General features: G+C 39.5%; 2 protein-coding genes and 1 long non-coding RNA gene across 5 annotated transcripts; 2 read left to right on the top strand and 1 right to left on the bottom strand.

Annotated features, from left to right (window-relative positions):
* Positions 1-429: 429 nt before the first annotated feature.
* Positions 430-2,684, top strand: dlx2a (distal-less homeobox 2a). The gene is made up of 3 exons (XM_034213392.1): positions 430-935; positions 1,336-1,520; positions 1,658-2,684. Exons 1-3 carry the CDS (start codon positions 620-622, stop codon positions 1,976-1,978), a joined length of 822 nt encoding a protein of 273 aa, XP_034069283.1. The 5' UTR covers positions 430-619; the 3' UTR covers positions 1,979-2,684.
* A 2,120-nt stretch (positions 2,685-4,804) lies between these two features.
* LOC117544305 lies at positions 4,805-16,993 on the top strand. Its single transcript, XR_004568680.1, has 3 exons — positions 4,805-4,935; positions 13,695-13,925; positions 14,067-16,993. It is a non-coding gene; the product is annotated as an uncharacterized LOC117544305 (long non-coding RNA).
* On the bottom strand, positions 7,146-11,020 carry dlx1a (distal-less homeobox 1a). Of its 3 annotated transcripts, XM_034213226.1 has the most exons (5): positions 10,905-10,972; positions 10,274-10,397; positions 9,244-9,832; positions 8,765-8,964; positions 7,146-8,364 (listed from the first exon to the last, which is right to left on the bottom strand). In XM_034213226.1, exons 3-5 carry the CDS (start codon positions 9,548-9,550, stop codon positions 8,113-8,115), a joined length of 759 nt encoding a protein of 252 aa, XP_034069117.1. In that variant the 5' UTR covers positions 9,551-9,832; positions 10,274-10,397; positions 10,905-10,972; the 3' UTR covers positions 7,146-8,112. The 3 variants fall into 3 exon arrangements, with proteins under 3 accessions (XP_034069117.1, XP_034069119.1, XP_034069118.1); XM_034213228.1 differs by lacking the exon at positions 10,274-10,397 and having other exon boundaries at positions 10,905-11,020; XM_034213227.1 differs by lacking the exon at positions 10,905-10,972 and having other exon boundaries at positions 10,274-10,399.
* Positions 16,994-17,797: the final 804 nt, after the last annotated feature.

Raw genomic sequence — 17,797 nt, forward strand, 5'->3', positions numbered from 1 at the left:
AATAAAAAAACAGACATACATCTAAATACTCTACTAACAAATGTAACCTTTAAATAAAGAAGGTTAACCTCAATGTCAGTACAACTCATTTCCGTAAAAAATTACATGTTGCCTTTTCATGATATGCACTAGGCCTACTATATGTTGAGGTCACATTTTGTCTTCTAATAAACTCATTTTGCAGAGGTGAACAATTTAATCCGTGTTTTAGGTCCAGACCTGCTGGCATGTTCGGTCACGGTATCTTTCTCTGATTCTTTTGAGAAGCTTTGATAGAAACCTCTCTGCAGACAACAGGGACGGACAGAACAAGGACTGGGGGGTGTACGCGGTGGGGAGTAGTCAGTCGTGCAGCCTTTACTCATTGGTTGCCTCAGTGGCGCTCCCTCTCCCTCTCTCATAAATGCGCTCCCACCAGCGACCGTAGCAGATAATCACAGGCCACTCTGACAGGGACACACCTTCCGCTGATTTTGCCCCAGTTTACACAGGGATGCGTTTCGATTCACGAAAAGGTGTCATCAGTCCAAGATTCGAGTCTTGTTTTTCAGCGTGCGAGAGTTTTGCAATTTACTGATTTTTTTTTGCGCATAGGTTGCTGCTTCACGACAACAGGAGGATGACCGCAGTTTTTGAGAACTTAAATACAGATATGCATTCCAACCAGATTACCTCAAGCAATTATCACAGCCTGCACAAATCGCAGGAGTCCCCAACTCTGCCAGTGTCCACGGCGACGGACAGTAGCTATTACAACAGCCAGCAGCCGGGCCATTGCGCTGGGTCTCCATTTGGCCAACTGTCTTACCAGTACCACGGCAATGCCCCCAGCGCGGTGCCATATAACGCAAAGCCCTACGACCTTGGATTCAACTCATCTTATGGTGCATACAGCTCCTACGGCACCAACTCACCTCCTTCTCCAGTCGATACAGGTAAGCCCTTACGCTTGTTTTTTTTAAAGTTATGTTGTTTGATATACAATGTCATAAATGCCATGCTTTTAGTTGAGGCGAAGCTTGCTTTAGATTGACAAGGAGCAAGCTGAATCATGTAGGCTACAACATAATTGACAATACAATTATTTGTTGGTCAGTAGCCTACACACAATTGTTTGACAAAACACTGATAAGGCTCAATAATAGTAGCCTTGTTTGACACAAATCTTATCAAGCATTCTTTTTTAAATTATTATAATAGACTACAACTCTTAAACATATATTATCTGGTGGAAACATATATGTTTAAACCAAACTGATGGCCGTGCAAATTCTTAATAGATGTATGCAACTGGAAACTTGCAATACTGATCATGTGATTGTATTTTTCCCTCAGAGAAAGAACAGCGAGAGCCAGAAATCCGGATGGTTAATGGAAAACCAAAGAAGGTCAGGAAACCTCGAACCATTTATTCCAGCTTCCAACTGGCTGCACTTCAACGGAGGTTTCAAAAGACGCAGTATTTGGCTCTACCAGAGCGGGCGGAGCTGGCAGCATCGATGGGCCTTACGCAAACACAGGTGGGTGCATCTGAGACACGCTGTCAAATAACCACTTTATGTGATAAATGAAAAATAAATGCATAACTGTGGGGGAGGATTTGAGCCGGGAAATTATGATTAATCAATTTCATGTTTATATCCTGTTTCCTTCTCAGATCAAAATCTGGTTCCAAAACCGCCGCTCCAAGTTCAAGAAGTTATGGAAAAGTGGAGAAATGCCCCCGGAGCTTGTTGCTTGCTGCGAATCCCCCCCCTGCAATTCTCCGCCAACTTCTGCCTGGGACTTTCCACAGACTCAAAGAATGAACCTTGTCAGTTCCAGTTTACATCAGAGCAGCAGCCCTCCCAACACGACTGCGCCTTCATCGTTTTTGGCAAACTACTCCTGGTACTCCACGAACTCTGCGACGCATCTGCAGGCTCCTCTGATCCAGCACCACCACAACTCCGCCATAAGCGCTGGGACGATATTCTGAAACAAACAAAAACAACACAATTATCGGGTTCAAATCGGACAATACTGGTGAAAAAAGAAAAAGGCCAATACCTTCATTTTTACAGACCTCGTGTGTGCGCCTTGCGAACTTTACGCAAGCATCTAAGTTGATGGAGCCAGAAAGGCTTATGGACCTTGCCAGTTTTCACGCTTGCAAATGGTAGTCGCAGATTTTTACAGTTATTTTTGTATTTATTTATTTTGTTTATGTCGAGGGACTGAATGAACCACTATTACCCAAAGCAATCACAGCACGGGCACATGCCTACTTTAACGCGGACGTCACTTTTTTGCCATTTCTGCAGAAACAACACATCCATCGCAGGACAACCTGTCACACAAATGTAGCACATCTTAACTGTATCGTGCCTTTTTCGATATGATCTCATGTTGTTGTACGATTAAGACAGCGTAGCCTTTCTTTTCATTCATTCCTTATGTCACTAGTTTATTTGAAAATATGGGCCAGGGGGGGGTCTGAATATAAGTTTGTAAATATTTTACCACAGCTCTTTGACTATTCTTTTTTTTTTTAAAGGCTATTGGTACAAATCCATTTGCCCCCGCTACTGATTGTCCTTCCCTCTGATTTACTTGTATCACACTTTATTGTATTTGTGTCTTATTTATTTTAGCAGTGTTCCATATATGCCAGACGTTATTTAAATAAAAATGTTTTCTGTGTACACCTATTTCTCTTTTTCTTGACCTACATTTGGATTTATGGATGACCGGGGAATTGATTGTTGCCTTTTTGTTATTGCATTTCTAGAGAGCCAACACATAATTATAAAGGCCTATGGCTATTTTAATGATTATATTTATTTATTCGTTTTTGTATTTGAGTCAACTCTATTGTACAGCTATTTAGATCAAATATAAATTGTTTTTAGCGTAGCTTCACTTAATAGACTGCATAATTTTCCATTGTAAAATGTGTGCAAGCATAAGTGTAATATTACAAATGTAACATATATGATAAACTCATAAAAACAAGCAGCAACAAATGTGTTTTTGTGATTTATTTAAACTATAGTTAGGCTATACCTGTTTTTTGGTTTAATATGCTGAAACTCGGTCAAATAAATAAATAACAATACCCGTTTTACGCACACCTGTAGCAAACTAAATCAATAGCCCTAGCAAGGTTACCTTGTGTTGTTATGGCAACCGTGTTAGCTTTTTAGTGAGCACAGTTGGGGTTTAAGCTGTTAGCCTAGCATACCTTTAAAGCAAGCTAACACTGATTAATAGCTATTTCTTATAACAATAACATGGTGTTTGTCATTAAAAGGGCGATCACACATGTGGAAAATCTAAAGACAATTCCTCAACCTTCTCGGGTTATTTTACCCGGTTCCTATTAGCCGGACTCGGGCTCATTCGGGCAGGCAGAGGCAGAGAGAGAGGCCCGGGGCGCAGGCTCTCCGTGTAGGGGGAGGCAACACAACAACACGCCTTGGCATGCGAGAGAAGGGAAGATGAGGGTGGTATGAATGAGCACAAGCTCCTCAGACTCTGTGGAGTCAGGGAGTCGCTTTCCAGGCGTTTTATGAACTCAGCCAACAGGAGAAAAAGAGAGCAACTAGTTCCAAGTCAGCCTGGAGCTAAACAGCATCATGGAAACATTTCTCACGTCTCACAAGTGAGCCTCTGATCTCTGAAGAGGAGCACATTGACCTACATTATTTATAGGGCCTGCAGGCTACATGGTAAACAGAGACACACTTCCCAAAAAATAAATGTATTGCTGCCAGGAATAGGGTATGAAATTAGGTAAGGGGTCTTATTATTAATACGAAGTCCCATCACTTAGCCATAGTTCTCATGGCTATCACTGTCTATCCCACACGCTTCTCTTCAAACCACCACAGGCCATAAAGTGGGATCGTTTCCTTGTACATAATTAGGACTGTAGCTTGTCAGCGGTTGCTATATCTCCATGATGGAGCCTCCTCCCTGGAGCTGACATGCAGCAGGTCTTTGCGACAACACATTACATCTACACACATGACTCTAGATAGCCCTTAGTGTTATTGTACATTGAACTCGTATATTGTACAGAAAAAGTGCATGCATCATAACAAGGGTGTATACACTGCACCAAATATCTCCTCTCTCGTGTGTGGCTTTACACCAGCTGTGGATCAATCAACACATGTTTATAAATAATAAAATATATCGATTTCGTCCTAAAAAATAATGATTATAATAAATGATTTGTATGTTTTTCTGCTGCTCCATGTGACTTCCTTCATGGGTTTTGAGCTGCTTTGCTTTTTCTTTTGCAATTCTGCAGGCAACTTGTAAATGCCATCCTAATTTATACCCTGATCTGTAATTTCATCCACATTTTCTCTGGCTTGAGCATTCTGGCTTTCAAATCTGAAAGCCTGCAATTACTATATAATTCTTCGCAATTTGAGATGTCCTAATGTGGGGTGTTAGTCTATTTTTACCCAAGACAATTCCCCGCTATGGCAAGCATCAACATTTTCGAACTTGCATGTACATAATAAATGGGAATATCAATGCATAGTTTTTAGCCTAACATCTTGACTGAACGATAATTATATCCGTGTGGAGCCTACGCGAAATTAGCCTGAATTGCATGGTAACTGCTGCTTTAAATTTTAAAAAATTACTCATAATTTCCCCCAAAGATTACCAAGATCTCGAGTGCACAATGTCATCAGCGTAATGAGGAGTAAACATTTATGCTAATAATCTACATTTTTTTCCATCAGCTATAAAAAGGGGAAATAAAGCAGACATTTCCAGTCATATTCTGAACTGTGCTGCTATAGCTAGACCAACACATGGGACATGGGATTTAAGCGCTTCTATCTTGTTCTGCAGGATGCTGCTGCTCATCTGCCTCCATGCTGATCCCTGCAAAATCCAGAGGGAGCCAGCTTCTTTATTTCCAGCTGAAAGGTGTGTAATATATTTTATTTCTTAAATATTCAAGTAGTGCAACGATTGAAAGAATGTCATAAAAAAACAGGAAACAGGCTTGATTCGTTCATTAATCTTTTGAAATAATCTATGTTTTATTCCAAGTGAAATTTGTGAATATTGCTGATTCTTTTACATCAAAGACTGGGTCCTATTTTTTTCCCCTTGTGACTTCGCTATTAAAAAAAGGTCTCCAGTGTATTTAATGTGCTGCTAAAACTCTTGGAGCAAAGAGAGCTGCGCACATGGAGGATATGTAAGGAAGGGGAGACACAGGGTGTTCTTTAATCCAGTCGCTGCTCTCATTACTCTTACATTGTGCTCTGCTAATTTTGAAGCCTCCTCGCATTGACAACTCCATGATGTACACCTGCAAGCAATTTGCCTGCCTTACACATAGGCTAAGTCTAAGGGAACAGTGACGAAATGGCAGCTCACCTATTTCGCTATTTAATTTTTGTTTCTATTGCAGCAGCACATTTTTTTTCAGAGCACTATCTCCTTTGTCAGAGCAGAAAGATCCTTCATGTGGAAAAAAAATGCTCATAATTACCTCAGAGATAGGAAACTGCATTAGAATAAATAAGGGCGAAATTACTGTAATTACGCTGGGTTTGATGGGCTCAGCTCGTATAATCAAGGGGAGAATACAGCGAAATAACGCTGACCCTCTTGGGTGTGCAGCTGCGCCTTTCTGGGACTATAGGCAGATTTATGTTCTACAGCAGTAGCACAATTCATATTCTTTCTTAATGGTATACCGAGATGTGCAGGCTATTCTACAAGTGTAGGCTTATTCACAAAGGACTCTATATGCTCTATTAAAAATAACAATAGAGACAGGGTTGTTACATAAGTCGCAGACCTTTTAGATAAACTAGGCCAGAGATGATTTCTTTTTAGTCCTTTTGAAGCGGATTGGTTTTACTCGTCAAATAGGCATAAATAATAATAAGAATTAAAATGGTCGTTATGATGTTCTGATTTTCCCATTTAACAATGCATAAATGAAACATGAAAATAATGAAGTGCTGTGTTGTAAAAGTAGTATGCTGTGCAGACTGCAGACAGCAAGTCGCATCAAATGTCATTACACTGCTAAACATGTATTTATTCATGGGGATATGCAGCTGGAGGAGGGCGAGTAGGATACAAGTCTTGCATTTGAATTCGTTATATTCTTTGTTTCTTCTCGCAGAAACATTACGCTTCAGATCAGATACTTTGTTCCATGTTTTTCTCGAATATTGGTGCCTTATTTCATTTGTTTCCATTATTACTTTTGCTATAACCAGTCCAGTGTTAATTATATTTGAATGGACAGATATTTCTCTGGCTGTTTAATTGTTTTAGTATAAAAAAAATGCAAGTAAAAATACGTTTTACAAAAATGTATATTCAACCAAACTAGCCCAGCATTTTAACTAAACATTTACGATTGTTATTAGATTTTTTTTTTTAATAGAAAAGGCTTAGTGTGAGTTTGCTTAATAGAGTCCTTGAATACAACGTGAAGGCCAAACAAGAAGGCCTTTGAACTTTTCACTTTCTCTGATCTCCATGTGATCCGCCAGGGCTCATCCAGTCTTTTTGCAGCACCTGCCTCTTGAGCGATTATTCACTTAACACACACAATTGGTCTCTTCCATTCATGGCCTAAAATGGGGATTGTCGGAAGACAAATAGAAAGAAGATTATCTTTAAGAAAAGCTGAAAAGAAACAAGCGATGTTGTTGAATGAATCCAGCTCTCCCGCATCGCGACGGTTAAATCCCGAAATGATGCAGTTTATATCGGCTAGGCTTCAGTGGTTCCTGCATTTCTATTTTGTAGCTTTTTTTGTATTGTCCATGTAATATATAAAATGCAACAGTTAATATATTTTCGTTTTGATTCATTGAGATTCAAACTTGTTTTTTTAGATGCAAAGTCGTATTTGTATTTCTTAATTCCCTCCAGAGGTTTGACAACATCTGCAGCAGAAGGGACGCATGTAGCTAAATGCTAGCACAACCATGAATCTAAAGCGCCTTTTGCAGCTCTCACACGGGGTCTGCTACAATAACCAACATGATACTGCTTTGTGTCGGCTCACATTAAACCTGCACCATGTTGAAGCCTTTCTTTTCACATGAAGAGGGAGGAGGAGGAGGGGGTAGGAATCAGACACCTTTCTTGACATAATTTAAATCATTATTTTACTGCTTTTTAAAACTTTGCACAGTGTGTACATAAACTTCAGAAAAAAAGAAATAAATTAAAGTGATCAATACAAAACTAAATATTTGTCTATGTTGACTAAACACGAATACAGAAAGCCTAAAACCCTGTTTCACAGCGTATCCAGTACAGCACGAAAACAAATCTGAAAATAATAAATGTACAAAATACAGGGACAAATGAGCTGCTCACCTTCAAGATATTTTTTTTCTAAAGCAGCACATTGTCAGGCCTTTTACATTTTTCACATAACATCGGGGCACGGCATAGAAAAGCTTTGCTGTTAGTGCAGCATTAACAACACACTGTTGTCATTTCAAAACACACTTACAAAATGAACACAGACTGACCTCAACAGACCTCAAAACCTGTCTGAATAATTTAACTTAAATAACAAACACATATAAACAACAAAGTAGCGATTTAAGGCTTTGCACAATATGCCCTGTGTGCTGTATAGCCTATAAGCAAAACGGTAATGGTGGAAAAATGAATTATCATTATTTGGTTAAAGAAGAGCTGCTTTGGCCTAATAGACCTTTAGCTGTTTATAAATTCATTCCCATCATCACTTTGGGCCCAACATCTGGTTGAAACAAACACCTGTTTTCTCGTTAACTCACACAAAAAAGTAATTTTTTTTTCAAAGGGTAAAAACAGACACAAAAGGGATAAACAGCAGCCAAAAAAAAAAGGATCAATCTGTCCACGATTTCCGGTGACTGTCACAGACGTGTTGCCCTCGGGCGCATTGCGTGTCTTTGCAGTCTCTCAGCTCTTCCTCTCATCCGGTATGAGGAGGCCTGTGTGTCAGCTGGCGGCAGCAAACTCCGGGGTTGTTGTTGTTGTTGTTGTTTGTGTAACCAGTGCTAGGCCGCGCTGAAGCCCCTTCCTCATCCTGATCCACGAGACATGGCAGAGTGGAGGGCTGACCGTTCACATGAGCTGTGACTGTTGCATAGACTCTTGGTGTGTGGTTGGATACCATGAGGTGTAGCTGGGAATGTATCCGGTTGTTCCCACCGAAGTCTTCACGGTGGTCGGTGAGCTCCACACCGGCGCCACCGTGGGAGAGCCGGTGGACAGTCCACGGCCGGTGGCCAACAGCGCGCTGGGGTCGATGGTACCCCCGCCCTGCTTCATCAGTTTCTTAAATTTAGAGCGTTTATTTTGAAACCAAATCTTCACCTGGAAGGACGAAAAACTATTATTAGTGAATTATCGTATCAACAGTTTTGAAAGAATTACGCACGTTTTACGCACGAAGCAGATGTATTTAATTCATGAGAAAATAATAATAATGAATATATTTATTATGTTTACTGTATTAATGTCATTTATATTAACAATACATGAATCTCGGTTAATTAATATACATAAAAACACGTTTGATTTGGTGTCAATCATTGAATGTTATGTATATGGTGTCCAGATGAATTGTATTCATTGTAATTTCAATAAAATAAAAAAAAATGCTTCTGTAATTTTAATTAAAAAATAATGAAATATAAAAATGCATGTTGTAAATAAATAAATGGCATTTAAGAGGTGAACAAACTCTTCTTGTGGGTGTGTTTCCTGGACTTGCCTGTGTCTGAGTGAGACCCATCGTCGCTGCCAGCTCTGCTCTCTCCGGTAACGCCAAATACTGAGTTTGTTGAAATCTTCTGTTCAGAGATTGAAGCTGTAAACTGGAATAGATAGTCCTTGGTTTTCTGATCTTTTTTCCTTTCCCGTTGAATCGAACCTCTCCGCCCTCCACCACCGTGTTTTTCTCCGTTTCTGGCGCTGAGAAAAATAAAAGAGCAAGCAGAGGGAAACAAATGAGCTGCAGTTGTGGCCAACAATGCTGCACAGCGACCAATACTCCAGCGCAAGTTTTACAGGCTGTACTTTAGGTATAATTACCCTTAATTGCATACATTGTTTATAGCGTTACGCAATAAATAATTACCAAGCCTAATTCCAACATCTGGCTCGTGTTTTTGTCGATGCTGCATACAGATTCAAGCCGTGCCAACACAGAAAGTTCATATTGAAGATCCAAACATGCTGCTGCTCACTTACCTGTCTCCTCTAACCGCGTCTGTGTGAGCGCCGAGCTGTTTTGGTAGGTCTGTACTGTGCTGAGATATGGACTGGTGGAATGGCTGCCGACGGAGTTTACGTATGGATAACCCAAAGATCTGGGGAAGGACGAGGCTGGACTGTAGCTGTCGTGCTGGGTATGACCTGCAGAATGTAAACAGTGCATCGGATAGTGTCCGTGAGACATGGAGGAAGGCGACATTTGTTGACTCGGGGGTCCAAACTCCATGAAAACGGTTTTTCCTGAGGCAGGGCTGAGACTTTCTGGAATTGTAGTCATTGTCATCTCTTCTGGCGGCTCCCCTTGTATCGCTTTTGTTGTTTTCCTTCTATGGTCTCAGTGAAGGATGGGTCCCAATTTAAGCCGAACTGATTTTTTCTCTTTCCATTCATAAGAAAATGTAGTTTGTGCCTGTGAAAAGTCCTAGGTATGATGCTGTGGACCAAGACAAACTCGCTCAAAGGTTTGAATCTCGGACTCATGAATATTCATCAAAGACTGTCGCTGATTGGTCCACTCTCTCCAAGAGGGAAGCCGATTGGCGACGCTGGGCTGGGTCCGAGGAACCTGAGAAAGTCAAAGAAAAAACACAAAACCTAAGATTTCATCATGTCAAGATGCACTATTTTATATTATCATCACTAATTATGTATATCAATTTTAATATTATTATCAGGCACCACGTTTAGGTAATATTACCGGTGAGACTCCTGATCCATTTATTTCCCAGCATATAGCTAACATTTCTTTTAAATGTAATAAAATACTGTGATCTATATCGGTGCAAGCAGTACAATCAGGTTTGTCACATTGTATTTGAAATGCCGGTTGTCAGAAAAAACGTAATTTATTATAGTTAAATAATAATCCCAGCCTCGTTAAAGCAGCTCTTTCTGTTGGCTAGTTTCATTAAAGCTTGTTTGATTAAAGCTTTATCTCGTATTAGCATAACACTAGTGTTCAATTTTCATAAGTAGGTCTGTAATTAGTCATGTATTTAACACTTACGTGGCTTGAGGTCTCAGTTACACCTGGCAGCTGATGGGAGAGTCGAACAGTCCTGATGTCAAATTAGGTTTTTGTGTCAGGTATCAGGAGTAACGATGCTTTAAGACACCTGGAAACATACAGCCTAAAAATAAATAAAAATAGGCTCAAACAACAATGTCTGAATTTTACAGCCCAATGTGTTTTTTAATGAATTATTTCACAACAATATTAATCGTTTGAAATTATTGGTTATATTGTCTTGCTTCCCACTGAACTATTCACTGTTTTCTAACACAGTCATGTATGGGCCTATTTTCTTATCACATTTAAATGCTTTCCAAACGACTTAACGCAGCGTCTATCGCAATCAATTAATGGTCACACTTTGGTTGAACACTGGCACCTTTGATTAGCATGACTCTACGGGGGGGTGGGGGTGCGGCCAGCCTCCCACTGCCTAACAAGAATAATTATCCACGGACATTTGATTTAATTGAACTGACGACTGACTTAACATAAGAGACTTTTTTTTCTTCTTCCTTGAGCTGCAGGTTTAGACCTCCACAACTCAAAAGCTCAGACAGGATCAATGCAGCTGTAAGTATAGTTTAACCAAAAATATCTTAATCAGCAGCTAAACGCAACTTACTTTGTAAATCAAGTGATGGGAAAGGAGCAGATAAATCCGCGGGTCAGAGAGCCTCCGCATTACGCACTTGGTGGAAGAAGAAAGTATCCTGCAGCAAGTCTTCATTTTATCGGGATCCATATGCAGGCTGCTGCTCCTGATCTGGTGTCTGAGAGCAGAAACACAGCCTGACTGCGCCATCCCCTCCATCTCCACCTGAATAACAAATTAAAGGCAGTTAAATTCCGTCACTGTGATTATCAGTGTAATTGCATAATTAACTCAAAACAGAACTAGCAAGTTGCAAAATGTGTTATCAAAATGCAGGCGCTGACATCACGGCACGTGCTGCAGTGTGCCAGCCGGCTGCGGATTTAAAGATTTCTGTGCAATATTAGGCTATAACGAAAGCTGGTCCCTTCGTCCCCCTAAAATAGGCCAATTTGAAGTGATTTATCTGGAATTACTTTCGAGAAATGCTTCAAGACTTCCTCTATCAACAACGACAATGATAATGGTAGTACAACCAATAATTATCATCTTCCAGAACAGAGGACAGATTTTTATGGGTACTTGGTGGGTGCGACTGATAACTGTCATTATTTCCCCACGATTATAGTATCTGCAAATTGACACGCGGCTGTGAGCACAACCATTAACAGAGGCAGAATTTGCAGAAAAATGTAAAATAATACTACGAGTACACTACTAATAATAGCAATAATAATAGCAGGCTGTTTGTTGAAGTAAATGTAATTTAGGGCTGAGAAAAACCACCAAATAAATGCTGCATTATTCAATTTATTGAAAAATGCCAAATCAATCATTTACAAAGTGTTTATTTGCTTGCAACCAAAACGGATTATTTATTCAAGGAATTTTCTTTCATCGGTGTCATTAGGATGATTGTGCATGTGATGATATTCCCACTTTAATTTCTAATGTGGCTCTGCTGGCAGGCCACAGTCCGTCCTGCAGACTAGCAGCAGAGCTCTATCCACACTAAAAATAAAGTCCTCCATGCATGGATGGAGCGCGGAGGCAGGACTCATTAGGAGTGAGTAGCTCTGTGGCTGAGGGTGTTTTAACACCTGCTGCTCTTCACCTGAGGGTTAGTGCAGAGGTGGAGAGAGAGGGGGAGGTGGGGGGTAAACGGGCCAAGATGTCACAGACTTCATTTCAGGCCGCTGATCGAAAGCCCTCCTCAAACTGCCATGCCAACCCATATTTTCACAGCCACCAAATATTACCCCGACCGCGGTGCACCATGCACACTCTCCATGGGAACACTGATTAATTATTGCCTTTGAAAGTGCATTATTTCCCTTTTTTATGGAGACAATAATCAGGTTTATATTTTGTATTTGAATGATTTACCTGATTCGTTTTAGGTTTTTAATGGGGATTTTCGTTTGTCTGCAAATATAGAGAAAATCCAATTTAAAATTGCAATAGTTTTCCTCAATTTATATATGGATTATAATCCTTCTCATGTGTGTTTATCTGTGTTTATGTGATGACATAGTGCATATGTGTTTTTCTGTGCTTGTATTTTTTCTTTAATGTGATCATCCTGCCAGAGACTGCAGATGCAAATGATCCTCTAAATCTGGCACATTTACACATGGATTAAGTGCTCATGTTAATTTATTTGCATTGTCCCTTCTTAAACAAATAAACACAATCCCTTAGATGCATGCACTCAACATCATGATGCAAAAATATCCATGTCAAAAATACTTATTCAGAACAAAAAGTAAATTGTTCCCATGTTTTTATTTTTTTACATAACACATATCTCCTCATATCTGAAACTGCCCATTATGGACATGGATCATAGATGTCCACATGACCTCAAATGCAAATGCAAATGTATTTCTGTGAGTGACTTCCAGCAGAAAGGTCCCACTATATGGAGGTTTTATGTCACGTGTTTAAGGCAGTGGATCAAACAAGTGAAATTGCCTTTTGTTCTGCTTCCTCTCTCTCTCTGCTCAGCGCCATCCTGTAATTTGCAGCATCGTCAATGAACGCACACTAGATGCACTACAATTAACTCGATTCAGTGTCTATTTTCATGTTCAATGTGGCATCAAAATGTGAATTGATTCTGTTTACTGGGCAACACCTAAATAAAAAAATAATCATAATATCTGATAAACAAGAGGGTGATATCAGTTAGCTGATTTAATTATCATAAGAGCCAGGAGTGACACATGAGGAAATGAGATTATGTGACAATTTTATTTTGTATTCAGAAAATACAGAGGAATACATTTCATTTTAAACATTTAAAACGTAATGTACTGTCTCACTATAATTAAATGTGTTATTTGCTACGTTAACTTGTGTGAGAATCAGATTCTAATACTTCATTGTATGACCTTCGAGTAAGTTCACCCTTTGGTTTCTGAAATTAAATGAAGTGATGGATGGGGTTTTGTATTCAGGGCCAAATAAATAATGTGTTCATAATTAAAGATCTATGTAATTTGCCTTTTCAATTAAAACATTTGTGTTTTTCATTTGATACTAATAAAGTATTACAATCAACAATTATCAAGAACTTTAAATTCATTTAATACAATAAATCAGTCAATTTGAGTCATACTCCCGTTTCAAATGTTATGTCGTGGGGGGAAATATTGTATTTTTTGACCATATTATGCCTTTACACACTAAAACGTAGACGTATTTCCTGTATTGACAGTAGAATAAAATGTTTCCTACAGCATATAAAAAATAAAATAAAGTTGCAATTTTTTTAGAATAGTTAGAAGGAAAATAAGGATTTCTTTATGTCTTTTAAAGGCCCTGATGACTGCGAGGAGTCTGCTTCACACCGGGTCAGGACGTATTGACCGACCGCTGCTCTCCAAACTGGACCTGTTGTTCAGCGGACGGCTGACAGCATCACTGGGTCTTGCTCCTGCTGATAATAGAAATAAAGAGCAAATACATGTGCCATTAACTTAGAAACAAATATTTCCTGCCTTTGCTTTCCTCAGTCATACATTTGTACCTCCTCACTTACAGACGTCGGTAATATATGGCTCATTTTTAAACTTCAATGACTCTTTTAATCTCAGCAAATTAAAACACTTGAAAAGCAGCCTGTATAATCAACATGTGTGCAATAGGACTAAAGAAGTCATATTTGAACTTGTTTCTTTTCTCTTTCAGGGTTCAGAACAGCTCTGTACTCAGAAAGCTGGAGATCACAGTGTGGAAAAGCCCCCAGCGAACTGGCAGAAACGCTGTCCCCCATTACAGCAGCAGCAGGGGTCAGGCCATGGCAGCAAGCATCCAACCTGCCCCAAATTGGCTGCAAAATGACCAATTACCTGAGTGAAGGCTGTGGAGAAAGAACTTGGACAAATATGGCTTTTACTTAATTCAGCTAAACTGTCAAATAAACTAGTGTCACATTGACATCTCATACTTGTTACATGTTACAGTATCCCTTGTTAAGTGAAGATCTTGGCATCAAAATCCTAAACTAATAAGAAAATCAATTTTAAGGATGATCAAAATGTAGTCGATGTGAGTGAATTGCATCGGAGTAGAATCCATACAGCTATAAGGTTGGGTATTATTTCACCAACATCAAAACAATGATTGATTACACATCTTTACATGTAGGTCTTATTGAATTAATTTCCCTGCAAATGGAAAACATGCAAATTCGCCAATTAAGTCATTTGCCCATGGAGAGCCGTGCTGCTTGACGTTCAGCTGCCACTGCGCCTTTAGTCTGAAACCCCTTTTTAGATTTGTTAAGAGTTAAGTCTCCAACAAAGACAGGAAGGAGGTCAGCACTCAGCCAACACCTGAATGCGCCTCTCTTTTTTGTGCTCCCCTTGATCCCCACGGTCTGTGCCTGTCATTAGTCTTAATGATGGAAAATTGTCATGTTGATACAAGTCTTGCTCTCCCCCTCTCTTCTTTGTATAAGTAGAAGGTGGAAGCTTTATTCGTAACAAAACCGTGGACACTGCATTTGTGCCGGGGGAGAAAAAAAGGCTGTAGATGCTCTTTCCATAGCTGGGATAATTATTCCTACTGTGACCTTAATGATTCGCTCTGTTCATCCTGCATCTCATCCACGCGCCAGGCCCTCAGCGGAGCCCTGTGTCAGGGAATATGAAAAACCCATATAATGAAACCATTTTGGCTGATGGAAAAAAAGGGCTACTGAAGCTGCACTTGCTACAAAGACGGCTCAATTATATGAGTAATTGTGATAATTTCCCCTCCATTCACTGCTTTCTCTGAAAGGCAAAAAACACAGAAGCTGAAAGGGAAATTACTTGGACAATATATAATCTGTGAAATGGTCACAACAGAAAAAAAAGATGACTGTAAGAAAGTGTAGGACTATAAATAGGTATGTTAATGCAGGGCAGATAAACACACCCTCAGCAGCTCGCAGCACTACCCTGAGAGCCCATGTGAATAGAAAAGAACATGCAACAAATGACCATTGAAAAAGCATGATAAAAGTAGATATGCAGCTGCCAGAAAATTAAACCTCCTTCTCCTTCCAATTGCCAAATTTCAGCTCCTGAAAATGCACCCCCATAGTTGGCTATCATTTGTTGTTCTCTGACAGGAAAAGGATAATTACCTCTCTCAGAGGCAGAGGACTGACATGCCCTTTAGGCTTTGCCATGAATGCAGAAGCTTGATAGAAAGCTGGAGGAATAATTTTCTTCTTCGCCTTCCCTTTATGTTCAAGAGCATGTTTTGTTCAGGAGAACTTGGAGATGGCAGTATTGTTGAGTGCATTAAACCATGGGTGTTCATACTGTAAATATGACATCCCTGTGTCTATCAGCTTCTCCATTCGGGGGGAAAAACTCTGAAATGCATTAATATTTCAATTTCATCTCGACGGGAGACAGGCGAGAAAGTGAGATATGCATTACTTTTTTCTTTCACAGTGGGTATTGGATTAAACATTTCCTGTCCTTCGATGGAAAATAACCTTTCCGTCAGATAGAAGTGAGGCTGTACATTCAAGTTTGTTGAGAAAGAAAGCATTGTTTTGTAGGAAGTGTGCAAAATATACATCTGCATGAATGCAAATGAACTCATCACCACGTCTTGTAACAGCTTTACGTTCAGCACTAGATATAATAGTTAGATACATAGACTAATTGTTTTCCTCTTACATGTTCTCTCATCATGCCCACCACCTCTTCCCCCCCCCCTCAGAGAAACCTCCCACATGTACGGCCGCTGACCCCTCAGGCCCTGCAATCTGGAATAAATCTTTCCAGACAAGCCGAGCGACATTACAGCCTTGCAGCTCAAATACTTGTATCACACTCAAATGATGAGTCTCTGTCACACACCATGTCATCTGTCTCAGCCCAACCCTCCAATAACTTCCGTCCCATTGAGCAGCCTTGTGTGTTACGGAGGCCAAGACAGCCAGAGACCCCCCGGTCCTACCTGATTGTGGCTCCTGTAACACGGGGAAGCAGCTTGGGCCCAACACCAGCCTATACTCAGCATTGCTTTTGTGTAGCACACAAACACACACACACACACACACATGTACCCACAAACCCACCAATCTCAATTCACTGCACCCCACTGTGCACTTCCTGACAGCCTCCAGAAATGTTTTCAAGTTGTCAAGTCTCTACAGTAATAGTCCCGGCGCGGAGAATTCAACAAAACAATAATCACATGATCAGACATCTAGGTTATGTAAAGACTGCCAGAATAAAACTGTTTGGGTTTCTTCTTATTTTCACTTTGAAATCTGCCGTCATGTTTTTACTATTTGGTCACTTGGACACAAATTGGCTGCTTAAATTGTATTATTTGAGTTGCAGCAGCTGTTGTGATATTTGAACACACATTTATTATTACAACAGGTTTATTTAGGTGACAGTGGTAAGGGACTGTAGGAAAATGATTAGGGGGAGAGGGTAATGTGTTTTGTCTTTTTGTTATAGTCAGAGAAATGTAACTTTTTTTTAAGAAAGTAAAGAGGGTTTACACAGCTTAATATTTCATTTATTTCTCATGAATATCAGGCAACAATATCATCTGATATCACCTTTAACAACAGTGATAACAATGGCGCATTAAAAAGCTTTCAGTTGATGTAATGTTGGGATAAAGAACAACAAATGTCAAAAGCACTATAAGAACATCATTTTAAGCTTCCCTCACCCAATCATTTTTGTTGAGTTCTTTTATTTGTGAAGCATGCGTTTGTTATCATAATGCAAAAACACGGCATTAAAATAAAAAGACCTAATCTTCACATGTAAGTGGTCTATATATAGCAAGTTTTATGTTATACAAATTAAAAGGCCATCAGAGGAAAGTATTCTATTTTATATAAATTAAATGAACAACTACTATGTGATAAGAACATTTTGCAAGCTCTGGCCTGCCTTGAAAAACCTTTCCGTTAAAACTGAACAACCAACTGTAGAATGATGTTGTGCCTGGCCCCATTTCCAAAGAAATAGGAGGCAGCATTTAAACTACTACTATAACTACTAACTCAAGGTAAAGGACAATAATATGTATACATGTAGTTATAACTGCTGAAACTCTGAGAGCCAGTTAAAATAATACTGCTATTTAAAATGTTAGTTTTATAATGTTATAGTTTGCATGTTTGGGCTGGAGTCTGTACGGTCAATTACTTTGAAGGTACAATGTTCATATATGTTTTGATAGTTTGTTTATTGAAATAAAATGTTGGTCTTAGTACATTTTTTTTTAACTAGAGTACTTGCTACACTTACACAAGATGCACAAAAAGTCAAGGTAGTGTTCAATCACTGATAATGGAGATCAACGTATATTTGCTTTTATTTGATTTTGATCAGGACAATAAACCTCCAATTCAGAGAAACACTTGTTGTTCTTATTTGGCAAAAATG

This window comes from Gymnodraco acuticeps, unplaced genomic scaffold (assembly GCF_902827175.1).
Source record: "Gymnodraco acuticeps unplaced genomic scaffold, fGymAcu1.1, whole genome shotgun sequence".
Taxonomy (NCBI): Eukaryota; Metazoa; Chordata; class Actinopteri; order Perciformes; family Bathydraconidae; genus Gymnodraco; species Gymnodraco acuticeps.